This window comes from Salvelinus namaycush, chromosome 5 (assembly GCF_016432855.1).
Source record: "Salvelinus namaycush isolate Seneca chromosome 5, SaNama_1.0, whole genome shotgun sequence".
NCBI lineage: Eukaryota > Metazoa > Chordata > Actinopteri > Salmoniformes > Salmonidae > Salvelinus > Salvelinus namaycush.
The window spans coordinates 61,869,055-61,884,209 of NC_052311.1; the positions used below are offsets into that span (position 1 = coordinate 61,869,055).

A 15,155-nucleotide genomic window follows, 5' to 3' on the forward strand; every position below is an offset into this window, starting at 1 on the left:
GTCCCCATGAACACTTTTTAAACTTTTGGTGCCAGAGAGAATGACATAAGAAAGTAATCTAGACAACTAGCTTGATTAAGCCTCCTCCATGTATAACTCACTAGGTCAGGGTATTTAAGCCTCTGTATATCCACTAATTCCAACATATCCATGACATTCATGATTTCCTTAAGTGCCTGAGGGTGATAGTGTGATTTCCTTTACGGTCCATAGAGGTATTTAAAACCTTATTAAAATCCCCCACCATAACAATAGAGTCTAGTGTTGCTTGTAGAGTGATACATTCTTATATATATTTTCAAAGAAGCTTAGATCATCATTATTTGTACCATATAGGTTAATAAGTCATATCTGTTTATTGTCCAATAACATATTCAAAATAATCCATCTTCCTTGATGATCTGTTTGGACAATTTGCACATTTGGATCAAAATTACTGTTAGTTAATATCATCAACCCTTTTGAATTTCTTTGCCCATGGGAGAAATATATTTCACCCCCCCAGTCCTTTTTCCACAAAACTTCATCTAAAATTGTTGAATGAGTTTCCTGTAAACAATAGATACTATATTCCTTCTCTTTTAGCCAGGTAAATTCTGATCATCTTTTCTTATTATCTGCTAAGCCATTGCAATTATAACTGGCTGTACTTATTTCACCACTTACCATAATAAGACACACGTTTAAATTCTATTAATCAAAATATATGTTTGCAAACGAAACATGATGATTGAGTGTCTATATAGGTGTACCATGATATTTGCATTGCTACTAAGTAAACCTCCAATTGGTCCCCCCTATTCCACCCGCTAAAATCCCTCCTCATCCTGAGTTGGGTTGTCATCCCAATGCCCGGCAGACCACCCTCGACCCCCCGGATCACATAGCCCCGGAGAAACCGGGACCCATCCTTCGAAAAGAGCACACAGTGCCACCCACAGAACAGAAGCAGATCAACTGCCAAATGCATTTCCATCGCCCTCACCTCGATTTATATTATATATAATTAGCTGTTAATGTTTGTAGTAATGTAGGCAATTTATGCAAAGGATTTTTACCTCTCACCAGTCTCGCCATTACCAAAATTACATTATGGCAAGCAATTATTATATTAGCAAACAACTATTGTGAATCTTCCTATATTGTCCCTAACATCTTTTACTCCCTCGCAACAGTTGTGGGATACACACACGCATACACACTCAACCCCTTTCCCCCACAACAACCATAGACTCAGATTCTCAACAGTTGCACCATCCCAGAGCCCAACTCAAGAAAGGTCTTGATATTCAGTTACAGCTGTATGAGAAGGCCTGCAAAACGGTCCATTTTGTTTTTCAGAAATGGGGAGATTTGATTAACCATTGTCATGTCCTAGATGATGGAGGTCAGATATACCCCATAGACCATATTCCCAAGCATCTCTATGCAGACTGTTAAATAGCCATCACTAGCCGGCTACCACCCGACTACTCAACCCTGCACCTTAGAGGCTGCTGCCCTAAATACATAGACATGGAATCACTGGCCACTTTAATAATGGAACACTTGTCACCTTAATAATGTAACCCTTGTCACCCTAATCATGTTTACATACTGCTTTACTCATCTCATAAGTATATACTGTATTCTATTCTACTGTATTTTAGTTAATGCCACTCCGACATTGCTCGTGCTAATATTTATATATTTCTTAATTCCATTCTTTTACTTTTAGATTTGTGCATTGTTGTGAATTGTTAGATATTAATTCACTGTTGGAGCTCGGAACACAAGCATTTCGCTACACCCGCAATAACATCTGTTAAATATACTCTACCGTTCAAAAGTTTGGGGTCACTTCGAAATGTCCTTGTTTTTGAAAGAAAAACAATTTTTTTGTCCATTAAAATAACATCAAATTGATCTGAAATACAGTGTATACATTGTTAATGTTGTAAATGACTATTGTAGCTGGAAACGGCTGATTTTTAATGGAATATCTACATAGGTGTACAGAGGCCCATTATCAGCATCCACCACTCCTGTGTTCCAATGGCATGTTGTGTTAGCTAATCCAAGTTTCTCATTTTAAAAGGCTAATTGATCATTAGAAAACCCTTTTGCAATTATGTTAGCACAGCTGAAAACTGTTGTTTTGATTAAAGAAGCAATAAAACTGGCCTTCTTTAGACTAGTTGAGTATCTGGAGCATCAGCAATTGTGGGTTCGATTACAGACTCAAAATGGCCAGAAACAAATAACTTTCCACTGAAATTCGTCAGTCTATTCTTGTTCTGAGAAATGAAGGCTATTCCATGCGAGAAATTGCCAAGAAACTGAAGATCTCGTACAACGCTGTGTGCTACTCCCTTCACAGAACAGCGCAAACGGTTTCTAACCAGAATAGAAAGAGAAGTGGGAGGCACCGGTTCTACACTCTCATCTAAACTCCTTACTTGTTCGTTGAAACAATGAACAAACGCCACCTGCTGGAGAGAGACCGAGTTTCTGCGAGTTGTGCCTTCCTCTTCCTTTTTGTTAATCAGTGGTCTCACGCCGAGGCAGCTCGGTTCCAAATCGAATGCAATCTACTTTCAGCAGGTGCAAAACACGACTACACGCTTGCCTGGGCAAGATTAATCGAACCCCCTCATTGAAAACGACATAAATGAACTATTTTGAGTTAGTTATAAATGAGCGCGTTCGATATTGCAGCCGACTTTAAAGGCAAGTCGAGACTGACTGATCACCTTGCATCATTAATAACCCTTTAACTGGCACACCAATATATATACATGTTTTATTTTAGTCTATTGCACTGATGGCACATTGTGTCAGCTTCTTCAACTACAAGACCTACAACCCACAGCCTTGTTGCCCTAGGTCTGGGATTTCAGAGATTAGGGGATATTCTCATTTGGAAAAAAAGTCTGTCCTCTCCTCGAATCCTCTGTCCTCTCCTCGAATCCTCCGTGACCCAGAAACCGATAAGTGGTCGAGTGTCAATATGTTAGTAGAACTGAGGACTGTCCTCGCATCCTCATGTCAAGGAAGCACAAGATTATCCTACCGGAGTCCTTTGTGGGAGGGTTTGGAGATCCGCTACACCCCAATTTGAATCAGCTGTTCTTAACAGAGAAAAGCAGGCACGTATTTAAAAACGACATGCTACTTATCCTTTTATTTATGAAACTAAATGACGTTTTACTACTTTAAACATTTAATTTGCACGTGAAGGAGTCTTCATACATGTGCATTTGTTTCCACATTTCCTCTCCTCCTCTCTTTGATTACCTTTGACCTTTTTCAAAAAGAGGCGAGGAGATGACGAAAGAGTTAGGTAAGCTAATTGAGAATGTCCCTAGGTCCACAATGTGACTATCAAAATGTGGGAATGATATTGTAGCCTGAAAGCCAATTTATGCTTGATCCACAAATGTGGTCGGAGGCGTTGTATGGAAGGTGTGACACAATTACGAAGCCTCCGGAGGCATGCAGAGGCCAAATCAAGCTCCGTACCACATCGCTGTGTGCCTTTCACATTTTGTAACAATGCAGAGGGCACTGTATAGCTCAGCATTGACATGATTGGTTGGCGGTAAGTGGGGGCGGGAGGTCCTGTATAAACATTGTTCTGGCTACTGTGGCGGCTGCATCTCAGTAAGTGCTATACGGCCACAGCAGGTGGCAGATTTACTATGCAGAGCCTTTAAGAGCTTAAATCAATCCACTTCAATAGAGACAGACATGCTGCAATATCAAAACCAGCCAGTGCAGGCCAATGTATACTGGGAGACTGAAATGTTTGTGATATGACTCTCTTATTGGCTACGCACGCCTCAAACTCAATCAACAAGTTTGCATACACAAAAAACACCAGAACTACACAACAGGCGTGCCATCTCTCACAGACTATAGAGGCCTTTATTGGCATTACCACAACAGAGTCAGGCACAAAACCATCTTCTGTACATCAATGTTCCCTTATTAAATCACTACAACAAGAGTAAAAGACTATTTATATACATTCTAATTTCATCATTCAGCGACATCTAGGGAGGTGACCAGAGAGGTGGTGGGTGCGAGTGAAGGTGCGATGGCAGCGGGGGCAGGAGTATGGTCTCTCCCCAGTGTGGGTCCTCATGTGAATTTTAAGGTGGTTGGCCAAGCGGAATCTCTTGTCACACTCCTGGCAGGGATATGGCCGTGAGTTATTGTGGATCCTCATGTGTCTGGTCAGATCAGCAGAACAGATAAACCGTCGGTGGCATTCAGAACATTCAAATGGCCTCTCCCCAGTGTGGATGCGCTTGTGTTTGGTCAGATCTCCAGACTGAGTGAAGCTTTTACCGCACTCGGTACAGGTGTATGGTTTCTCACCTGTGTGAGTGCGCTGGTGGTTCTTCAGGTGTTCATGTCGGAAAAATGTCTTGTCACACACTGTGCAATGGAAAGGCCTCTCCCCAGTGTGTGTGCGCTGGTGGGTTTTCAACGCAGCACTGTTTATGAACTTCAGCCCACAAACCCCACAATGGTAGTTTCTTTCATTGCTGTGGATCTTCAGATGCAACTTCAGATAATTTCTGTAAGCAAAGTCTTTACCACACACAGTACATTTGAAAGGTCTCTCCCCTGAGTGTGTGCGCAGGTGAAGCTTCAGACAGTCCTTGTATGCAAACTGCTTGTCACATTTGGAGCAGGAGAAAGACTTCTCGCCAGAGTGAATAGTCATGTGAACTTGGAGGCGCCCCATCCGGGCAAAATCCTTTCCACAATCCTGGCATTTGAATGGCTTGACCCCCGAGTGTATCATCATGTGTTTGCGGTAACTGCTGTCTTCTGAGAAGCTCTTGCCACACTCCTTACAGACGTAAGGCTTCTCGCCGGTGTGTGTGCGCATGTGAATGCGCAGATTCCGAGGACTAGAGCAGCTTTTGCCACACTCTGAGCATGGCATGCCAATGTTCAGACAGACAGGGCCATCCTCAAGCTTAGTGTCCTCAGGCTTGTGACACTGGTGAGGCCCCAGTCCCCAGCAATTCTTGAAACTCTTTCCACAGTCAGAGCAACTGAGGTATCCATCTGTGAAAGCGACAGCCATTTTATGCCAAACCTTGCAGTGAGTATGCAGTCTGGCTATGTACTGGAAGCTGCGGGCACAATAGGGGCAGGGGTGGAGTTTCCTTAGTGGGGCAGAGGGGTGGGCCTGACGGGTGTGGACGTGTAGCTGTCGTGGGGTATGAAACATGCAGCTACAGTGGGGACAGCTGTGTGTGGGGGCATACACGGTTTTACTCTTTGAGACGTGGCTTTTCAACATGGCCAGGTACTGCTTCGGGTGTTTGGTCTTGATGTGATTCTCCAGGAAGTAACAGTCAGTGAAGGAAATGGTGCAGTGTGGACAAGGAAAGAACTGAGAAGTAGAGACTGAGGGAGAGGGAGGGACAGAGCAGTGGAAAGAAGGTAGAAAGAGTGAGAAGAGAGCGATGTGAGGAGAGAGGAAACAGAACACAAATGTGATTTCTTACATTTCCTCATTCAACAATAAAATACTTGAGTAAATATCTTTGCTGAATATTCATTTCAAAGTTTGCTAAATTAATGTTCAAGTGATGTTCAAGTAATCCCATCATCCATTTCAAATGCAGTGTTGAGGGTGGACTGGATGTATGAACTATGCCTTACCTCCATCGGGCACAGCTGGGTTTTCCTCCTTCACCAAACACACTTTAGTGTCTCGCAGAAGAGTCTTAACCACCACCTTATGGATTAGAAAGATGAAGAAACAGTATGCATGAACCAAAAGTCTAAATACTATTGTCTAGTTACTAACTGTCACATGTTGGGAAAGACCACTAACTCTTCTTACATTAGACAATCTTGTTAGCATCACCATAAGACTCCTTGATATCTGGCTACACCCGGTCATAGGACTGGATGTATTTTGATGTTTGATGTGCTTCTTCTGGAAGGAAGGAACAGAACGGTTTTGTTCCTCTCCCATTCCCTGCTGTTCAAAGTCTGTTGGTTCCTCTTTGATTTGGATGGAGCTGATACAAACCCCTTTAGTAATGTAGGGTGATTGGCTAATGTCTGGTTCTTCTCTATTGCAATAAGCATCATCTGACTGTGTTCCACACTCTGTTTTGATGGGGTCTCGATGGTGTTTAGTCCGCTTGGTTTTGTTGTGTTGCTTTTTCCCAGGTTTGTTCTTCATCTTGTTGACTGGAGTGCTTCTTCATTTGAATTCTGTGGGGAAAAGATCAGGTTTTATTGAGCATCATCCCTTAGAGAGCAATACCAGGCAGGGATCATACTAATATCGAACCAGGGTCTGTAGTGACGCCTCTAGCACTAAGATGCAGTGCCTTAGACTGCTGCGCCACTCAGGATCCCTAAACTAACTAGCTAATGTCTTGAGCTGCTAGGATTTGTATTTCATTAGGATGCCAATTAGCTACTCTTACTGGGGTCCAAACAAAACATAACATATTACATAACATTAATAGATATGTACAGAACATACATTTTAAATTAGAATACACACTTTTATACATTTACGCCTTGGCATTCCATGCATAATGTAGTAATTATAACGGCAATACTGCAGCCATTCATTTCCCATACATTGCCATCCTTTGCTCTACCGTTAAAATCGCTTCGTCTAAAAGCCGATTTATGCGGTCGGAGGCTCCATATGGATGATGTTTAGCAATGTCGGAGCCTCTGGGGGCCTGCGTTTCGCAAATGGTGTGCCGTGCGTTTCGCAAATGGTGTAACAATGTGGAGGGCTCCATTTAGCTCCTCCGCATTGACATGATTGGGTGACGGTAGGTGGGGATGGGAGGTCCTGTATAAACACAAACTCATTCCTTGACAACTTCCTTTACAACAGATCTGCGCTGCTTGACAAAGTGCAATAAGTATAAATGCCCTGACTTCTGCAGAGGCGTATCGCAAACATCAGATGCAAACATCAGCTTGACCACGTAGCGCCTTTAAACAGGTCAGGATATCCTAATCTCGCAGCATCCTTGAACCCTGATATAATAATCTCACAGCAGAAGTTGTTTGGTAAACACCAGATAGAATCTCAGAACATCAGGGGTGTAGTCATTAGTCCAACCACGAGTTTCTATTGGACAAATTCAGATAGGTCCTTCCCCGTTTCGTTCCTTTTGCTTCCGTTAAAGAAACGTTTTGCAACAGAATCAGCTAATGAATAGCCCCTGGAACCATCCTGTCCTTGGTTCTTCCGTTTGACGTCAATCCTATGTAATCGTGTGATTCATTGATGCTACTGAGTGCAAGTGCAACCAGATAGGGAGAGGCAATGCAAGAGGGTGTACTCTGCCCAAAATCTGTCCACGTTAAGCAGATCATTAGTTATGTATGGAGTTTTTGTATGGGGTCGGGGCAATGAGTGTCGAATTTAGTCAAGATAAAAAGGAAATGCTATTTTAATAAGTGCGGCTTATTTGATATAATAGAAGTTTGGTAATGCTTAGGTTATTACGAGTGTACTGATATAAGTGTGATGCACTGACATCCCGGCAACTTTGAGAAAATCACTTTATACTAGAGCTGTCCCTGTTGAAATTCAAGACGGTCTACAGGCGGTGGACGTTAACACCCCTCATAGAATATTCAAAAAAAGAGATGTATCCACCTATCTAAAGAAAGCAATAGGGGGGACCTCGCCGTTATGTTCTGTGGACAACGAATCCCCATTGTTAGGGCGGAGACACACGCATCTCATTATATCCAGTATCTTTGGTGCAACACACGACAACGAAAATGCAATAATCACATGGAGTTTCACAGAAGTCGTTAACGAGTAGTCTCGTCTTTGTTGATAAGAACAATACAGCAAAGGCTAACATATTTTATATCTCGTAAATGCTCAATGATAGAAGGGCAAACACAGCCTCGCCTACCTTTGTCGACGCCATAAAAACGCTGCACTTCCTAGTTTATATCCTTAAAGTGCCTACTAAACGTGGCCTTGACCAATCAGGTAATGGATCCTCGAGATGCAGCGATTTGGAGGCGGTTTATTGATGTGGATTCTTAAAGCAATATTCCTCAAAATAAATGATACTGGAAATGTGTGATATGTTTCTGATAATAAAAATAGTTATTTTATTGCAATAATAACAGGCCTCTTCTGCTGTCAAAATGTGGGAACGATGCTGTTTAGCATTGGTTCCCAACCGTTTTTGGTTACTGTACCATCAACTAAATGTAGCTTTTCCTGGAGTACCCTTGAAGTATCCCATCATGTGCATTTTACCAGTAGGCCTATTGTCTCATAAGTCTGAGTTTTCTCAAGTACCCCCAGGGGTCCTAGGCTAGTACCCCTGGTTGGGAAACAATGCTGTACAGGACAAAGTGATATCAACACCACTGCAGGCCAATGATGGTTCTTATCCTATGGACTGGTTCAAATCAGTTAATGACAGGATGGGTGGTTCTCTGTTCAAGTGGTAACCCATGCACATAGTGTAGATCAGAGGAGGCTGGTGGGAGGAGCTATAGGAGGACAGAATCATTGTAATGGCCGGAATTTAATAAATTGAACAGTATGAAACACAAACATATGGAAACGACGTTTGACTCGGTGCCATTCCAGACATTACAACGAGCCCGTCCTCCTATAGCTCCTCCCACGAGCCTCCACTGGCACAGATACCACGTGAGAGCAAAGTCTTGCATCTCGCATTATCTGTGGTGCTGCTCGTGGCAACGTCATTTCACTAAGTCTACCTTTAAGCACAAAACACAACATACATGCCATCTTTCAAAGACCGTCACCTTTATTGTCAGTCATCAGCAGGAGTCGGCATACAAATCTTGTGTATCATTTAAAAAGCGATAAAATGAAGAAAAAACCCCCAGAAAAATAGTACAAAGACGTAGTTCATTAAACAATGTAACTATAACCTACTAATGACGTTCCATTATAACGTTATAATTTCACTGTGGTGGAGTCATCTCCAAGTGATACCTATGAATACAATGAGTTTCATTATATAAGGTGTTATATAAAAAAGTCAAATCATGATCATTTACAACATTAGGCAGGTGTTTCAAGAGGTTTGGTTTGAAGCTGGAAAAGCAAGGGGGGCAGGGGTACAATCTCTCCCCCGTGTGAGTCTTCATGTGGCGTCTAAAGCGTTTCTGTTCATAGAAGCTTTTCCCACATTCTTGGCAGAAGTATGGCTTCATAGGTTTGGTATTGCAACATTTCAACCAGTGCAGGCCAATGATGGCTTATGGAATGAAACAAATCATGTGTTCAACTGTTCTAGTGGTCTTTATGTAATTAACTTTATATATATATATATATTTTTTTTTAAATGTAACTAGTTAAGAACAACTTCATATTTACAATGACGGCCTACACCGGCCAAACCCGGACCACGCTGGGCCAATTGTGCGCCGCCCTATGGGACTCCCAATCACGGCCGGTTGTGCTACACCCTGGTTCGAATCCAGGTTGTCTGTAGTGACACGTTTAGCACTGAGATGCAGTGCCTTAGACTGCTGCGCCACTCGAGAGCCCCATGAATCTAACGTCATGTTTATAACAATGCATGGAGTGAGCTTTACATAAATGCTCCTCTTGTTCGAAGTCAAGGAATACACTACAAAACAAAAATAATAAACATACCATCATCTTTTCAAAACATTATCACCTACTCATCACTAGGACAATAAGTCAAACAATCTTCTGTATATCACTGTCCCTTCAAAAAATATATATAAAATACAGGTTAAAACTACTAGACAACAAAAACGTAACTAACAACCTAATGTATATGAACAAATTGGAGTATTGCTAAAGACATTGTGGTATCATAGGTAGATTCTGTGATATGGAGTTACCATATGTAACAGATGTATAGTGTACTCTCCATGCGTTGTGTTTTCTCATAATAAATCACTTCGGCCAGTGGTCCCAGTTGAGCATCATTTATTTCTGCTGCTGTTGTTAAATGGGAAACAGCACGTTAGTTGTGCAGGGCTTAACAGTGTTGATGGCTGTCGATGACAAAATCCCTTGCATCACATTTTCATACTGGGCGAACAAAATACAAAAATACAATACAAAATATAACATGTGTAAATACCCGTTGTTAAATGGGAAACAGCACGTTAGTTGTGCAGGGCTTAACAGTGTTGATGGCTGTCGATGACAAAATCTGTAGCATGAAGACAACTGTGTTAGCCGTGGCTTATGTGACCATGACATCGGTGTATGCTAGCTAACACAATTATTTACAGCAATCATATGCCAAAGCACATCCCAGAAAGCCCCTCAATCCCTAACAGGTACCATATACCCACACATGTATAAAATCAGTAACGTACAGCAAACTTGTACACATTGTAAAATAGAAAATAGAAAACAGTATTCAGAACGTGACCTACCCCTTGCATCACATTTTCATACTGGGAAGACCTGACGTTCGCGATCTCCCCCTATCTGCAAGTGGGGCCAATCACAACACCCCTTATTGTCATCAGAGTTGAACTAACCAATAAGAATGCTTGAACATCAAATACACATTTCTTTAGAGGCAAGTGGAAACATAACCAACCCTGTTACACATACACAGTAGGGGTACAGTTTGCATCTGCTGTCAAGCAGCAATCACTAAAGGGAACAAATCCCCCTCCTATTCATTCATATGTTTAACGCATTTAAGTTAAAGACATCTAGGCAGGTGATTGGAGAGGTTGCTCTTGCGTACAAAGCAAAAAAAATAATTGGGGACAGGAATAAGGTTCCCCTTGTGGATTTTCATGTGGCCGTTCACATGACTCTGTTCATAAAAGCTCTTCCCACACTCTTGGCAGGAGTATGGCTTTACTTCACGGTGAGTGTGGGTCCTCATGTGCAGAGTCAGAGAACCTGAACAGATAAACCTGCTGTGGCATTCAGAACATTCAAATGGCCTCTCCCCAGTGTGGAGGCGCTTGTGTTTGGTCAGATCTCCAGTCTGAGTGAAGCTTTTACCGCACTCGGTACAGGTGTATGGTTTTTCACCTGTGTGAGTGAGATGATGGTTCTTCAGGTGTGAGAGTCTAAGAAACTCCTTGTCGCACACTGTGCAGTGGTAGGGCCTCTCCCCGGTGTGTGAGCGCATGTGTAACTTCAATAACCCAAGCCTTATGAACTCCCGCCCACAAACGCCACAATGGTAGTTTTTCTGGTTGTTGTGAATATTCAGGTGTGTCTTCAGATAATCTTTGTCAGCAAAGTCTTTACCACACACAGTACATTTGAAATGTCTCTCCCCTGAGTGTGTGCGCAGGTGAAGCTCCAGACTACCCTTGTATGCATACCGCTTGTCGCAATGGGAGCAGGAGAACTTTCTCTCACCAGAGTGACCGGTCATGTGATTCCTCAGAAGGTTTGCCTGGGCGAAAGCCTTCCCACAATTCTGGCATTTGAATTCTTTGACCCCCTTGTGTATCAGCAGGTGTTTGCCTAAACAGCTGCCGTTCGAGAATCTTCCTTGCATTCGTAAGGCTTCTCTCTGGTGTGGATGCGCATGTGAGTGTTCAAGCTCGTAGGAGTAGTGAGGATCTTGCCACACTCAGAGCAATGGAAGCCAACTTCCAGACATATCACAGGCTTAGTGTCCTCTGGTTCGTGACACCGGTGAGGACCCAGTCCCCAGCAATTCTCAAAGCTCTTCCCACAGTCCGCACAACTGAGGTGTCCATCGATGCGAACAACGGCCATATTGTGCAAATTCTTGCAGTGCTTCAGCAGGCTGCCCAGGTACGGGAATCTGCGGGCACACTGAGCAGGTGTGGAATTTCTCCTGAACCCTGTGGGGACGACCAGTTCTCCGGGGAGGGGCAGGTTTCTGGGGACGGGCAGAGGGGTGGGCCTGGCGGGTGTGGATGTCTAGCTGTCGTGGTGTATGGAACATGCAGCTACAGTGGGGACAGCTGTGTGTGGGGCCGTACACTCTTTTACTCTTTGAGACTTGGCTTTTCAACATGGCCAGGTACTGCTTCTGGTGTTTGGTCTTGATGTGGTTCTCCAGGAAGTAACAGTCAGTAAAGGAGATGGTGCAGTGTGGACAAGGAAAGAACTGAGGAGACAAGACTGAGGAAGGACAGAGATGGGTGGGTGGAAGGAAGGTAAAGAAGAAAGAAGGGTATGATAAGAGGGGAGAAAGGGAACAGACAATGGGAAATGTCATTTCTCTCATTAAAAAATCCTTGCTGACATTTAGTTCACCTTCAGTAATTCATCACCCGTTTAATCCTGTGAGACGCAAGGATTTTTGCAAATCTGTTTTTGCAACCCATAAAAAAATTCCTCTAGTTCAGAAAGTTTGACTTTTTTTCTACATAGTTACTGCATCTTAGAGATGACAGTATACAACAAATGCTTCTAAGAGATACATCTGGGTGGTGCCGAGCAATTCACCGAAATGTGAAAAGAAAAATAACCAACAACTAAATGACCGACGTCGGTTCAATTATTCTAATTCAATTTATTTTATTTTATATGAGCTCAATGCACAGATTGCAGTTTCTCTAGAGATTAATCAGATCAAGCCCGAACTGTGCAAATAGTATGGAGTTGTAGTTTCCAAATAGTCTACATAGTTTTGCAGAGAAAACATGGTAATTAACTACAATGACCATAATCCATTGCATGCCTACTTGTCCAGTCCGTTTCTTCTACGCCTGCTACGTAAAAGAAAGAATGCATGATCAAGAAGGATGGAGAGCAGTTGCTTCGAGAGGAGCAATGAAAATACACAATCTAAGTGATTGATAGTTGGTAATCAGCAGTCATAAAAGTATGCCTTATTTCCTTTTAGTACTACTAAAATAGTGATTCTGTCAGAAAATAGGCTGCAGCTCTATAGAGATGAAATGATGACTTGGAATGTAATAAAGTCATAATAATAATAAAGTGTAATATACAAATATTTTATTAAAGTAAAGTGAATAAATTATGGTTAATAAGTGATAAGCAGTAATGGGCATTAACTGACTTTAATTGTTATATTCTGTGTTACAGCATTCAAATCACAATGCTTAGTGCATTTAATGTTTAAAAAAATGATCCAAACTGAAAACAGTTAATTTTTTAAATATTATAATTGAAACAGAACCGACCTCAAAAAGCACTAATCACTCAGCACTATATCTGGGTCACAGGAGATTAACTGTGTAGTGTTTGACATGAGTTAAGACTCTTACAGGGTTAAACTGCAGTGTTGGGAGTAGACTGAAGTATGTATGAACACTATGTCCTACCTCCACTGTTGTCTTCACCCCTCCTGGCATCTGTCTCTTCCTTCACTAAACACACTTTAGTATCGCTCAGAAGAGTCTTAACCACCACCTTATTGATTAGATAGATGAAGAAAACAGTATGCATTAACCAACAGTCTAAACACTCGTCTAGTTATTAACTATCACGTTTGGAAAGACTACTAACTCTTCTTACCTTAGACAATCTTGTTAGCATCACTAGAGGACTCCATGATATTTCACTACACGGGGTCGGTTGGTTGGATGTAGTTTGATGTTGCTTGACATGCTTCTTCAGCAAGAAAAGTTTGGAACGGTCACCTATTTCCTTCTGCTCAAAGTTTCTTGGTTCATTTTTTATTTGGATGGAGTTCAAAGTAACCCCATTCGTTTTGGACTGTTTAGTCCTCTTGGTTATGTTAACTTTTTCCAGGTGTGTTCTCCATCTAGTTGACTTGAGTACCTCAGTCTGGTTAACCTTCATCTTTCTTTGAGTTCCGTGGAGAAAATACCAAGCTGACTGAACTCGTGAGCTAGACCATCACCCTTCCAACACAAACATGTAATAGTAGGTTGCCGTATCAAATGATTTCTTCAGAATTATGAACCAATAAAAGTCTGCATGAACCAAACTACGAAATGCTGAAGCCTACTAAGAGCCATAAACTCGGAACTAGCTTGCTAGTCTACTTACAAACAAACCACCAGCAATAGCGGCGATCTATTCACAACATTATCATAATGTTGCGGTGTTTACCATGTCAGAAAGTGCATTTTATGGTATTTTATGGCACTAGCCTCTTTGCTAATGCTGTAGCAAATTAGCTACTAGTCTGCTCCGTAGACCTGTGTCTGTACTAAATTGAGTACTGCTAGCGCTAGGCATCTAGCACCTGGCTAACAGATAATGATCTTTGTTGATGAGAACAGAGCAAGCTAAAACAGAAACCCACCACCTGCAATTCTAGGCTATAAACTGGCGAGCAAGAAAGCTAATGTTAGACAACTTTCAAACCCAACAATTACCAAATCCACCAGAAACTGTTTTCGTTCCTCATTAATAATCTTCACGGATAAAACAGCATGCTGGATGTCGTACTGGCCGAGATTAAAACCAGAAGACAATTTACTTTAGCCGGAACAACTGGCCAATCAGGTAATAGCCAAAGATTAAGAGGCTGTTGATTGGGTGTGTATTCTTAAAGGAATATTCCAGTGGAATCATGTACATGATACAGCGGTTCTTAAACTTTTCAGCCTGGGACCCAAATGAGAAATTCTGTTTTCCTGGGATCCAAGCTTAGGAAAATATGCAACTATACGTTAATATCGGTACATTTCATTGCCCTTATGCCTAAAAAAATGCAATATAGACAAAAACAAATAACAATGAAATACCCATAAATATCTTTTGTTTATTTTTCCCCATTAAAAACACTCTTACATACCTGTCTAGGTTGGAACTGTTGCGGTTAAAATACAATAAATGATTTCATTCTGAACTGGAATAAACGGATTGACCACATCACACAGATGTATAACAGAACACACACACACAGGCTTTTTGATCGTGCAACCCTAAGTAACAGTATAGATTTTAAAAATTATCAGCCCTACTGTACATCTTACTGTATAAATTATTGTTGATAGAAAGTCTAGGTTGGAACTGTTGCTTTTAAAATACCTTTTTTTAAATTTTATTCTGAACTGGAATAAACTGATTGATCACGTCACACAGATGTAGCCCAGAAACCACACACAGTCCTAATGAGAGATGTGTGGCTGGTTGAAGTTTTCAACAAGCAGGTCTATTCTGGGCTGTTTTAGACAGTGCAACACTGAGGTGATGCTCAGCACTGACACTGTTTCTGTACTTGAGA

General features: G+C 41.8%; 2 protein-coding genes across 2 annotated transcripts; both read right to left on the minus strand.

The window, feature by feature from the left end:
- Positions 1-3,900: 3,900 nt before the first annotated feature.
- On the minus strand, positions 3,901-6,255 carry LOC120047699 (gastrula zinc finger protein XlCGF57.1-like). The gene is made up of 3 exons (XM_038993253.1): positions 5,852-6,255; positions 5,668-5,743; positions 3,901-5,409 (listed from the first exon to the last, which is right to left on the minus strand). The coding sequence occupies exons 1-3, from the start codon at positions 6,197-6,199 to the stop codon at positions 4,025-4,027; spliced, it is 1,809 nt and encodes a 602-aa protein (XP_038849181.1). The 5' UTR covers positions 6,200-6,255; the 3' UTR covers positions 3,901-4,024.
- A 4,266-nt stretch (positions 6,256-10,521) lies between these two features.
- On the minus strand, positions 10,522-14,365 carry LOC120048658 (zinc finger protein 425-like). The gene is given in 4 exon segments (XM_038994767.1): positions 10,522-11,801; positions 11,803-12,109; positions 13,279-13,366; positions 13,472-14,365. Coding segments are annotated over 4 exon segments (1,005 nt in total). The 5' UTR covers positions 13,760-14,365; the 3' UTR covers positions 10,522-11,479.
- Between the last annotated feature and the right edge of the window lie 790 nt (positions 14,366-15,155).